This window comes from Aythya fuligula, chromosome 22 (genome assembly GCF_009819795.1).
Source record: "Aythya fuligula isolate bAytFul2 chromosome 22, bAytFul2.pri, whole genome shotgun sequence".
NCBI lineage: Eukaryota > Metazoa > Chordata > Aves > Anseriformes > Anatidae > Aythya > Aythya fuligula.
Genome location: NC_045580.1, coordinates 3,916,134 through 3,928,531, shown reverse-complemented (window position 1 = coordinate 3,928,531; position 12,398 = coordinate 3,916,134). Strand labels below are relative to the sequence as shown.

The window sequence follows — 12,398 nt, the reverse complement described above, 5'->3', positions numbered from 1 at the left end:
GGAATCGTAATTAAATAGAAATTAGTTACTTAAATGGTCACTTCCCGGGGTTTCGTTGATGTCCGATTAACTTAACTTTTAATTTGCATAAGCAATAAATGTTTAATTATGTTATTAATATATTTGAGTTGAGGAGCTTATGGGGTTTTATAATTGGCATTTAACTAGATAGTTCCAGCATATTAACCGATGTTTTATAGCTCCACGCGAGGTTTCCCAATTATAACTGACCTAAAAATTTGCTTGGAGGACCTGCTTCGGAAGTGTTACCTGAGCAACAGGAGAGGAGCAGGCACGGAGCAGCTCCGCACCCTCCCCAACAGCCTCAGGACCCCTTTTTCCCTCCCCAGGATGGTTTTTCTTGAGTTTCACCACCTTCCCTGTGTCGGAGAGGAGGTCACGTCCCCGCTCTCAGCATTCAGCTGACTGCTGAGCCAAAAAGGCTGACACACGGCAAGGGATTAGGGTGGGGAGAAGGAGATTTGGGGATGGGGAAGGCTCGTCGGGTGGTTACGACGTGACCCTGGGGCTGTGCTCAGCCCTGGCAGCCCCTGGGGCAATGTGTGCAGCTCCCAGCCCTCACTTGCTGCCTGTTGCCACCAGTTTATTTCTTGCAGGGAGGTGTCAAGGAACACCCCTTAAGGCCTATTTGCAGTAGACATACTGGAAACCTAGATTTACTCAATTATTTTCTCATTTCTTCTTTTCCTTTCAAAACTAAGGGTAAGGATGCAGATGCAGGGTTCTGTAGCCGTACAATTATAACTCTGATTGTATTACAGAATCCTGCATCCATTGTGGCCTTTATGCAGCAACCTCTGCCTCTCCCAGCACCGCTGAGGCACCCAGGAGGCAATTATCTGCACAGACCTGATGAAAGCACCGAGCTGGATCAGGCCCTCCACTCCTTCCCCCATTACCCTGGGCAGAAACGTGTCCACCAGCGGCGATTCCCTCCTGACAGCTCCTCCTGAGACCTGTCAGTTAGTCACTCTTAATCTGTTTTCTGTTCCATCTCTGTGCTTACTTTGATGAGATGACTGGTTTAGTGGGCAAAAAATGACATTGTGTTTGACTGACAAGACCTATTTCCATGAACCGTGTAGACTGGCATTGATTATATTCCTGCCTCTTAATTCTTTATTAACTGCAGCCCGTGTTAGCTTTTTCTTTGATGCCAGCAAATCAGCCTACAGGTTTCAGGTCATTTTCTGTGCCCTCTTCCAGTCTGCCAGAATTAACCTTCTAGAATTTAACTGGCCCAATGTATTTAAAAACAGAACAAGCTAACAGAGGTGAGTTAGATGGCTCTTTGGCTAAGTTTCCAACATATTTTCTTATAATAAGTGGAGTATCCTAAGAGATGCCGTCCAGCAATTGCTTGGTTCTGCCATCTCCTAACATGCAGAAATTGTTTTGTCATCTCAAAAGCCACGAACAAATTTCAGTTTCTCTCCCGAGACAGATCATGAACAGTTATTCAAATCTGCTGCCTTTTCTGAATGATCACTGCCCTCTTGACCATCTCCATCTGGTAAAGTGCCTATGCAGCACTGCAAATTCTTTTTCCCCCTGTTGCATTCCCCAGGGTGACCTTAGCTTTTGTATCAACAGCTTCACAGCTTCTTGGTCGTACTCACGGGTCCTTCTTCTTGCAGCATTTCTGTTTGATCTGTACTGGAGGTGGGGGAAGCTAGCACACGCCCAGATGGAGAAGGTGACGTGGATAAATATTGGTGGTTGCATGCTAAGGCAGAGACTGCTTGCAAGACGTTTGGGAAGTTGGGAGACATCCTTTGTTAGGAGTCTTTCCTTCCGGTGAGAAGGAGACAGAAAAGCAGGAAAAAGGCCGAGAAAACAATGCCTGGGCTGCCTTTTGTGAGAGCTGTGGCCCTGTTCCTCTTCCCATTTGCACAACTCTTTGTTTTTGGCCGTGTGACAGGGATGCAGAGCAGTTCCCCCTCGTGTCACGCACTCCTTGTGCCCGCACCCAGCCCCGAGCAGCCTCGAGCTGATGCCAGCAGGGAGCTGAGCTCACCCCTTGGGGACATCCAGGGTACGCCAGTCCTGGGGTGCAAGCACCCTGCGGGCAAAACCAGGTAAAAGTGGCCCAGGACCCGTGACCGAGCAGAGTGAGATGTTCCCAGGAGTGATGCTGAGGATTGCTGAGCAAATTAACTCTATTAACACAGAGCCTGAGCTGCAGTCCCTGTGCCGTCGATCTGACACAATTCATCTGGTGGCTGCTTGTAATAGCACGACCTTAATGGGCTCATCAAGGAAGCGAGGCTGTATCTCTGGCTAAACACGGATTTGAGACCTGCTGCTCTCTGGGCAGCTGGAGCTGGCTGCCGAGGTCCAGGGAGACGCTGTGTGGTGTAAGGGGAGTTGGGATCCAGCCCCTTTCTTCCTCCAGGAGAGGCAATTTCGAGTGCCATCACCTCCTCGAGACTGTACAGCAGGAGAAATAAATTACAAAAGGGATTTGATTGTTCATTACTCTGCCGAGCTGCAAGGAAATGAAGCAGAGCTAAAATTAAGGGTTGGGAGGCAGAGGAAACATCAGATAACCCGGGGCTCATCAGCCCCCAGCCCAGGCTGGGCGCTCTCCACCCAACTGCACCGAGCTGCCCTGGGAAGCCGGGCAGTCCGTGGTGTTGGCTGCAGAGAGGGCAGAGCTGGAGACAGCAGAAATAAGGTCCCCCTCTTTGCTAGAGCCACCAAGTGCCACCGAGAGCCAGGGACATCACAAAGCCTGGAGGTAACGTGGACAGATCCTGGCGGGGGTGCAGTGTGTGCGTGCAGAAGGGCGCTGCCTCTGCTGCAAACACGCGGCTGCTGTCGCATCCTCTGGTCTCCTGGCTCTTCGTGCTGAGCTCTGTCCTCCCACAAAGCGAAGAGCTTCCTTCCTGAGCTGTCAGGGCGCGTTTCCAGGTGCTGTTTGACAGCTGCCACGCTTTGCTCCAGAAGCAGGAGAGAAGTCAGAGCGGTGAGAGGAACCTGCGGGGCATCTCCCAGCACAACTCGCCCTACCTCTGCTGGATCCCAGGGGGTTAACGGGCTGCTCCCCCTGCTCTAATCCAACATCCTCCCTGCTAGTGGCTAGGAGGAGGCTCGGGAGGCATGCGAGGGAAGGTCAGCAGGGGTTAAAGCCGCATTCCAGACATGCTTTTGCAGCCAGCAGCTACTTAACCAGGGCTGGCTCTGCGCTTCCCATGCAGGAGGGGAAAGGGAGGGAGCCGGTGGTTATGGGACAGGGCTGAGCTGCCCCCACCCGCGGTGCGTGGCAAAGAGATTGCCTGTGCAGGAATGTGTGTGAAATCCCTGATAAAACCCAGCTCGTCCCTGTGTCTGCTTGCAGCTGGGCACGCTGCTCCAAGCGGCTCCCCGCGGAGGGCTGGCTCGGCCGCCGCTCTGCCAGGGTCTCCCCAGACCACATGTGAGACGAACGAGTGGTTTGCAGAGGTTTTAATTACTGGTCAGGCTTGTAAAAATTACAGAGGGGAGCAAAACGGGCAGGGATCTTAAAGGGATGTCACGATTAGTGCCCAGACAGCGGGGTACCCGTGTCCCTGCATGCTCTCAGGATACCCAGCCCCTCGGTTCCCAGCAGAGCAATTTGGGGGGGGATGCACCAGGTCACTCGCAGAGGGGTCTGGGTGCACCTCCAGCTCCTCGGGGGATATAAAACCAGAAAAATCTTCTCCTGCAGCCGGAGAGGTCCTGAGCTCCTTCTGTGGCTGGTTGAGTCTCTGGGCAGGGTTGGGGAGGGCTGCTGGATCCGCTCTGCTCTTGCAATGCCTTTGCCACCAGGTGAAGCCATGAGGCTCCTCCTGCTCCAAAATCCCTGCTAGCAACCTCAGCTAGCCAAAATGCTCCTCTTTTCCCCAGGCTGAGGCCTGCCTCCCCCAGTTTCTCCCAGCTTAGGTCACCAGATGAGCACCCGGTAATGGAGCTGCTTTTGGATCCTGCAGGAGCTGAGGTGCTGCAATCCCCAAGCTGCCTGCCGAGCACTGATGTGTGCTCGCCTTCCCAACCCCTTTCATCCTCTGGACACTTAGCTGTCCCTGCGAGGGCTTCACTTAAGACACTCAGTGAATGGGGCTGCCCCTGAGAAACCCACCTCCCTCGGACTTAAGATCCCTTTAAAACCTCCAGGGACTGCTGCTTATCCCACCATCAGCCCTGTGCCCACATCCCCTGGGAGCAGCCTTTATTTAACTGTATTTAACTGTATTTATTTAACCCTTTGCAGACATGAGGTGCCACGAGGCTCCCAAGCAGCTTGTGCCCGGGGGTGTGCGCGCTACTGCAGCGCGTCTCAAATTAGACAATCCTGCTCGTCTTTAAAACCTAACCAGGGACGTATTTGCTCTGCCAAGCTTTTCAGCTCGGTTTAATTTAGCTCGGCAAACTCGCTGCGTCTCAGGCTCCCTGGAATGTGTCAGGTGGGGTGCATTATAAATATGCATCGTCTGATCTCATCGTGTTACTCGGAGGTTCAGCGGGCAGGAGGAGTCCAGCAAAAGGGCTCAGCCCTTCCACTGGATCAGGACGGCGATCCAGGGCACAGACAGGCTTACTGGGAGCTGGCGCTGTACTGGGACAGCCTGCTTTAGCCACACGGGCTCTGTGTGCCCAAACAGGGGTGCAATTTAGCGCTGAGGCTGTGTTAACTCTACCAAGGCTGGCAGCTTTGAGGCTCTGCTAGCTGCCAGCCTAATGAAAGGAGAAGAATCACGACTCCCTCCCATTGATTTGCAATGTGTCTGCGAGCAAAGCTGCACGTTGCTGAGTGCCTTGGCTAGCCAGCCATGAAATAGACGGGGATTTGTTTTGTGTGGGGAGGGGATAAGCAGAAACGGAACCCTTCTTCGCAGCTGGTTACAGATGCGGGCAGACCTTTCAGCAAATGGTTTATTAGAAGTGCTGCGAGTTGCTGTGCTGCTTCTCTGTGAAGCACTGAAGGATCAGGCTGAAGTTAGGAGGAGGCAGAGGCAGCAGAGTGTGAGCTGCAGTGAGCTGGGGCTGGGGAATGACCCAGCCTCATATTTCCTGGGGGATGAAGGCTGAGCACCAGCAGCTCGATGGGGCTCGGGCTCACTCTCAGCTGGCCCCATGGGAGATGGCCAGGACAGAAAAGATGGGACAGAATTCTCATAAATGAAGCCTTTCTGCCCAGCAGCTCCTCCATCCCACCCTGTTCATGCCAGCAGGGCATGCAGGACCCATTCTGTGCCCTGGGACATCCCTGTGCACAGGGACATTACAAGATGACATTACGAGCCAGCCCAGGGCAGCACAGACCCTCGGTGGGGATGTGACGGGTCCTGCTCCCAAGGACCCCAAGACCATCCAGGTGCTTCATGATGCAAACAACCCAGCCACTGAAGCATCTTTAAGAGGAGACTACCCCCAAAAGCGTGGCAGACACCATTTCTCCTTTCTGCTCCTCCCGTGGAGTCCTCCACATCGCTCCCCCCGTGCCGAGGGCATGTGAGTCATTTCCTCTGCTCCGGCGTGCCCTCCTCTGGAAGCTTTCCAGTTCACCCGTCTTTGCCTCACTTCGAGTTCCCTTTGGGAACATCTCTCTCTCTCCTGTGAGCTGGTTCTCCAAAGCCTTCATTGTTTCCCTGTTTTTATTTACTGGTGCGCTCTGCAGCTGCACTATTTCACCCCGCGGGCACGGCGCGTGTGGACAGCTCCATCCCTTTGTCTCGCTGGTTTGAAACGCTACCACGGCTGTTTGCAGGGCCCGGGCAGTAAATCACAGCCACAGCTCCACGGAGCCATCAGCCCTGAGGCTGTTTGGACAAGGGAGGGTTCACAGCCAGAGCTAGGAAGCTCTGCGTGGGCTGCGTGCTGAGATTGCGCCCGGTGTGGCTCTCCTGTTAGTGGGCATCCTTAATTTTTTGGGGAGATGGGGACAGCCAGCACCTTTGGGCTGCTGGACGTGATTTAACTGAGGATCCGCGCTGGTGGATTACACTATCAGCATCTCAGGAAAATGGTTCAATCGATCTTCTTGCTAGAAAGATCCTCGCCTAGCGCTGGTTCCTCTTGGAAAGCCAGACACGCTACCAGGTGGCTGGAAGGAGGCTTTATGGACAGATAACCACATTTCTTCCTTTCCTGTGTCTGCTTCCATCTCCAGAAGAGCCGTGGGAGAACAAAGCAATGAACCAAACTGCTCCGAAGGAGGCTGGGGGTGGGGTGTCCTTGTTTTCTCCTTAATTGTAATACTTTGAATTAATTCAGTTTCCAGCAGGAACGAGGAGTTCCCAGCAGCCCTCAGACATCCAGATAAGGCTGAGCTGTTCATTCAGCCCCTTTGGGTTCCCTGGTACCTGCCTCCCTGCCAAGTGCCTCACACCAACTTTTTGGAGAGTTTTAAATTATTTGAGCGTGACACAGAGCGAGGGGTTTTGCATTCTTAATTGGCAAAGCCTTTTCCCACTCCACTCCGGAGGCCCTTGAGCTGTCCTGCCAATTTATTCTGATCCCTGATTCTCAAGCCTTGCAAACATCTTCCCGGGGCTGCCCAAAAGCCTTGTCAGTGTAACTGAGCCCTCAGCCACTGCTTTGTACAATCTGCTCCCGAGGTTTCTCCAGTGCCCTCCAGTTGGAGCCCAGCAACCTTCCCACAGCCCCCTGCCCTCCAGGACAGCGAGGTCTGGGAGGAGGCGGCCGGAGGCACCTGGGGAAGCAGCCCTCAAAATATACAATATACCAGCTGCAGCCCTGCCCCAGGAAGGGGAGAGCGAGGAAACAAACAGCTGGGGATGCAGATGAGAGGAGAATTAAAAATAAATATATAAAAAGAGGGAAGAGAAAGCAGAAGGGAAGGTCTTTTTGCCTCTTACTCTTTTTCTTCTAGCTGGAGTCCTGCAGAGACGAGCCCAGCACTTCTGCAGGCTGGCTCAGCCCTAGGGGAGCAGACCCACACGTGCAGGGGCAGGACTTGTGGCAGGATTTTGTCACAGCTCAGCCATCTCTCTGGAAGAGCTGCGTGCCTGTGCAGCCCTGTCTTAGGCAGCCGGAGTGGGTACCAACAGCAGGATGCTCACACCACAGCTGTGAGAGCTTGGTGAGAAGGAAGCGCTGTGATAGACCCCCCAAAACTCATTTCTCCTTGTGCTCCCCCATTTTTTCCTCCCCTCATCCCCTTACTCTCTTTACCCAGTGCTTTATGTTTACATCTGCAACCTGTTGGCTGCATTTCCATTTCTCCAAACCTCCGTGCCCCCTTTCTGCTGTGGCACAGCCCCGTTCCAGCTCCTGCAGACTCCTTTCAGCTTTATCCATCTGCCTCCCCACCCCTCCTTTTCTCCTCCCGCCCCCGTCCCCATCTCTCACACTCACACCTGCTGATTTACAGCAATAGCAGGAGGCTGATGTTCCCTGCTCGTTACCTGCCAGCCCGAGAGCCATTAGGGGCTGATCCATCATGGAAATGCCCCAGCCAAAGTGACTGGGAGATCCTTCACCGTCACCGTCCCTGCCACAATCTCAAATGCCGTCCGGGGGCTCGGATTGCGACGTGTCAGCTGTCTGCCCGAGCGCGGCTGTAAGCAAGCTGTCTCAGGGCAGAAATATTATTTACAAGATAATGTGGAGAAGGGAAGAGAGAGAAAAGTGACTGCCGGAGACGAGGACGGTGGGGAGAGGAACCTCGCGTCTCGATGACTCCGGCATCCTGCCACTTGAAGACATCCAGCTCGGAGCTCTTAATTGGGGAGCGGGGGTGTGGGGAGGTAGGGAGGGGGCTGCCGGCTGCTGCAGGCTCTGGGGTGTCCTCGTGAAGCACAGGAAAAGCAGGTTTGCATGGAAGTCATGGGAAAAGGGGTGCGGGATCAGTGTCAAGGCGGTTCTCGGGGCGAATTCCTCATCGGTTGCAGTGTCCTGGCGTGGTGCTGGGAATTCCCGTGGTTGGTGCTGGTGCACTAAATGCTCCGGGTCTCTGGGATGCAATTTGCTGGAGAGGGGATTTCCCTGGGAAATGTTTGTACATCTTGGTTCACTCCTGGATGACAGGAGGGAAGATGGATGGTGAAGGCTGGCAGTGAGGTGGGCGTTGGGAACGGGGCTGCTGCCAAAGGATCAGTGCAGCCAGCTCTGCACCAGGCTGCTCCAATATCTACTCTCTATATCTCTCTCTATATCTCTATCCAATATCTATAGTCCAATATCTACTCTCTGAGAGCAGCCAGTAGCCAGGGCAGCAAGAAAAGCACAAAAACTAGGTGTGACAGACAAGTTCTACAAAGCACTTTTTTCCTTCTTCCTTGTCTTGCTCCCTTCCCTTGGATTTCTCTTCCTTCTCCTCCTCCTCCTCCTTCTTCCTCCATTCCAATTATCTCCTTCTTTCATCACTGCCAGCGCTGTAAGTACAAAGTACCAATTAGCTACTTTTCAAGTTTAATTAGGTTGGAAGGTAGAGCAAATTAAATCCTTTTATCGTACGTTTCAAAGCGGTTTCCCGTCAGGCCCATGGGATTGGCTTCCTTTGGATGAGGTCCACGGTAGTCACCGAGGAGCCGTCCCATGCCACAGAGCAAAGGGCCAGACAGGAGATGGAGCACGAGATGTGATCCATCCCTCCCTCATCCCCAAATCCTACACTCAGGACACCCGTTTTGTAAGGTTTAGGGGTGCCAGGCTCTGATGCACGTCCCCTCTGCTCCACCTCAATGAATCGAGCGTTGGTCCTCAGCTTTTCTAAGCTCTACATTTAAAGCAAAGCTCTTCTTCATCTCAACAGGGACAGGATTTCAGTGAAGAGGCTGTAACCAAGCCCTGCAGAATGCTTTTGAGATAATTAAATAATATCGAGTGGCCGGTCTGCATGAGTCCCACAGGAGTGCCCAACATGGGAGGCTGCTTTGGGGCACCTTTATTCCCTGACCCTTCCTTCTTCCAGCACAGAACAAGGGTACATCCAGGAATAACCACCCAATTTAAGGGCAAATAGCAGAATTCGGAAGCTGTCAGCCCTTGGAGGCACGGTGGGCCGTGTGGCTCTAACCCTCTGCCCTGCGCTTCCCTGTGTGTTGCAGACAAGCCGCTACCTCAGGGCGCCCCGGGCGGCATCATTGGGATCATGGGAGGCGTCATCGCCGCGGTGCTCATCATCGGCGTGGCTGTCACCGTGTTTATCATCTACAGGAGGCAACAGAAGAACCGCACGGATGCCGACCACGACCTGTGAGTAGTGCTGTGCTGCCTGCGGGTGCCGTGGGGCACTGCCGGTCCTTTCCCTGCCTGCACGCAAGAAAAAACAGGAGGCAAATATTTTTCCTGGATTTTCCATGCATGGCGTGGAGCTCAGAGCCAAGTGCAGCACGGACAGAGCCCTCTGCAGAGATGTTCTCCCTGTCCTCTCCCCGCAGAGCTCTGCCTCGCCGCAGCATCCCCTCCCTTCCCACCTTGCACTGAGAGCCCCAAGGCCACAAGTTGCTTTCATCTTCCGCACTCCCCAGCGCGCCGCTGCTACATGCGGCCACATTTTGTGCTCCATTTAATCCCATTTGAGAGAGGGCAGCGGAGGATAGCGAGGGAGGGAGGGAGGGAAGGGAACCGCGGAAAGCGGGAGGGGAGAGAGAAAGGCACACGAACAAAAAAAAAAAATAGCACCACAAGGTGAAATTGCATCAACAGCATCAGCCCCATGACAGAGATGCATTCAGATGATCCACTTCCCACAATGGCCCTCCAGGAAGGAACAGGGAACAGCCACTTTAGCTGAGAATAGAAACACAACGGTGCCCTGGACTGCAGAGGTGCTGCCTCTATTGTGGGATTTGCTCCAAAGCCTCGGAAAGTTAATAGCTTTTCTTTTCTTTAGAGCCATAAAGTCCATGTTTTGCAGAGCCTCTGGGACCCATTTTACTCCTCCTCTCACCCATAAATTCGGGTCCCATGCTGCAAGCCGTTAGGCTGCCCAGGGAAGCCGCCCATCCCTATCAGAAGATCTGGTGAATTTTGGAGAGGGGAAGCCGGCTAATTAGCAGATCGGAGTTTTAATAAGTTTTGTAACAGGATTAGACACATCTGCGCGCACGAACAGAATGCAGAGAGACAGGCTCTGGGCTGGGATTACAACGGCTGCCAAGCCCTGTGCCCTGGGACAGAAGCTGATCCCCTGATGGGGGGCCAGGGACAAAACCCCTTTGGCATGGAGGAGGAAGATTCAATCCCCTAATGGAAAGCCTGGGGCACGGGCTAGGGCTCCAGAGCAGCTCCAAAGCTTGCCATGGGTGTGATATTACCTCCTGCTAATTACCCACTACCACTGCTGGGTGCTCTGTGGTGCCCCAGGAGAGGAGCCAGTGACTGCATTGGCAGTGTGGTGACAAACACAACCAGACCCTTTGTGCACGCAGGATCCAGCCTGTCCTGGTGTACGAGACCCCTTGCTCCTGCCCTCTAACCACCAGCCGCTTCTTTACCTGCAGAATTGACTTGCCTCCGTCCCACAAGCCTGCCCCTCCACCGAAGAGGAAACAGGAGCTGAAAAGCCACCTGACTGCAGAAGACATCCAGGTACGGCTCCCCAGCCTCGCGGTGAGCCCCTTCCCCTGGCAGGGAAAACTTGAGCCCAAAGTGCAAATGGAAAGGGGTACTTTGGATCCTGCTTGCTCCCTTCAGGGGGGACTGAATTCAGAACGAGCTGGTGTTCAGACGGGCTCTTAGGTGTGAGGGCTTTTGAGCATCCTCACTTTTTTTTGTATGGCATAAGTGGTTGTGATGAGAAGAGGAATGTGAGAATGAAATAAGAACAGGAGGCAAATAATATGGCCAGGGAGAAGGTAAGAGGCACTGCCCTTCACGGTGGCACCGTGTGGTGTCCCAGGCTGTGGCAGAAGGATTGTACTTGCTCCCCTCACCCCTCTTCTCCCTCCTGTTACAGGTTGTTCACCTGGACAACATGAAGCACGAGGAGGAAATCCAGAAGCTCCCTCTGCAGCCTCCGTACTACGACATGGCAGCCAGCGAGCCCTCTCCCTACACCGACAAGCTGGTAAGGAGACAGGAGGCATCCTCAGCCCCAGCCTCACTGCTTTCCCCCAGGATCCCTCACCCCATGAAACCAAAAACCCCAAAAGCCAACGGGTGCACCAGCAGCCTTCAGAGGCCAGGAGCATCCCATCCCAGAGCACAGACTGGTGGCCCTGCTTCAGCACCTGCCCCTTGGCTTCCATAGGTCCTCCAGCTGGGGTTTTAGGAGTCATTCCCCTCTGAAACACCCTGCTTCCTCCAAATCTCCATCAGAGGACCTCCTCTGTAGAGTTAAACCCCTTGTCCCACCCCGGTCACCTCCTGCAGCTGAGCCCCGCGAGTGCCTGCAGCCGAAAGAAGCAGCTCCTCACAGCAATTATCTGCCGGGCACAGCGTGCCAGAGTTTGACTCAATCGACAAGTTCTTTAAACCCCCTTGTTTTGTGTGGATTTGTTCAGCCTCGCAGAGAAAGGGATGCTAATGTGAGGCAGCAGCAGCAGGGAGATTAAGGGTCAGGGAGAGCTGCTAGCGGGAAGGGCTGCTCGTCAAGGAGGGAGGCTGCTGGAGAAAAGGTTGGGTACAGAAGGGCAAAGGCATAGGAGACAGAGCACAGGTAGCTCTGGAGTCCTTCCACGAAGGGAAAACCAAAAACTTTCCTCCCACCAGGCCTGGGACAACAAGGGAGGGCTCAGGGTCCTGTGCATGAGCCTCTGCACCCCTGCAGTGTGAGCCCGTTTGTTTGAGGAGGCAGCAGAAATACCAGCCAATACTGAGTAATATTTTATGAACGCAGCTAATTATTCCCTTCCCTCCGGCTCATCCCAAAATGACCCCTCGATGCGCATTCCTGTGCAGATAATGGAAGGATGGGGCCCAGTGACCTTTCGCTAGCAGAAGTCTGCAGCAAGGCAGGCGCCGAGGGCTCAGCGATAAAAGGGCTCAGACGCGGCTCTGTGCCGATGTGATCTTATTTACTTCACCCGAGCTGGAAGTGGCTGGTGTCCCCAAAGAAAAACTTCCCCTTGGAGCCCTCCCACAGTCCCGGGGCTTGTCTCCAGCCCTTTCCAACCCTCGCTGAGTGGCAGATGAGGTTTAAATGAAACAGGGCACTAGAGCCAGACGGGCTGCTCTGTGGAGAGCATCTGAGAGCTGAGTTTCAGGCAAGCAGGAGGATGGAGGAGCTCGTTTCGGGAAATAACGAGCAGTCGGTTAATTAAGTGGCAGAGTTAGTGATGTGAGATGGGGCCTGATGGGTAGCTGCTCAGTAACCATGGGAACAGAGTTTGCTGCTCTCAATCCTGGTCTGAGAAGATGCATCTCCACATCCCGTGCTTGGCACTCGCTGCTCCTTCGCTGTGCCTCGAGCCAAGTGGCGACGAGCTGTGCAGCCCTGGCTTCCT

At 53.9% G+C, this 12,398-nt stretch overlaps 1 protein-coding gene across 3 annotated transcripts in view; it reads left to right on the top strand.

Annotated features, from left to right (window-relative positions):
• Positions 1–12,398, top strand: part of NECTIN1 (nectin cell adhesion molecule 1) — an 83,321-nt gene that overhangs the window by 57,638 nt on the left and 13,285 nt on the right. For all 3 annotated transcript variants that reach the window (XR_004254140.1, XM_032201843.1, XM_032201846.1), the window contains exons 6-8: positions 9,057–9,204; positions 10,455–10,542; positions 10,910–11,020. Coding sequence is in view for 2 of the 3 variants with exons in the window: in XM_032201843.1 (XP_032057734.1) it covers positions 9,057–9,204; positions 10,455–10,542; positions 10,910–11,020 (347 nt within the window). In the remaining variant the exon portion in view is untranslated. The remainder of the gene's footprint in view (positions 1–9,056; positions 9,205–10,454; positions 10,543–10,909; positions 11,021–12,398) is intronic.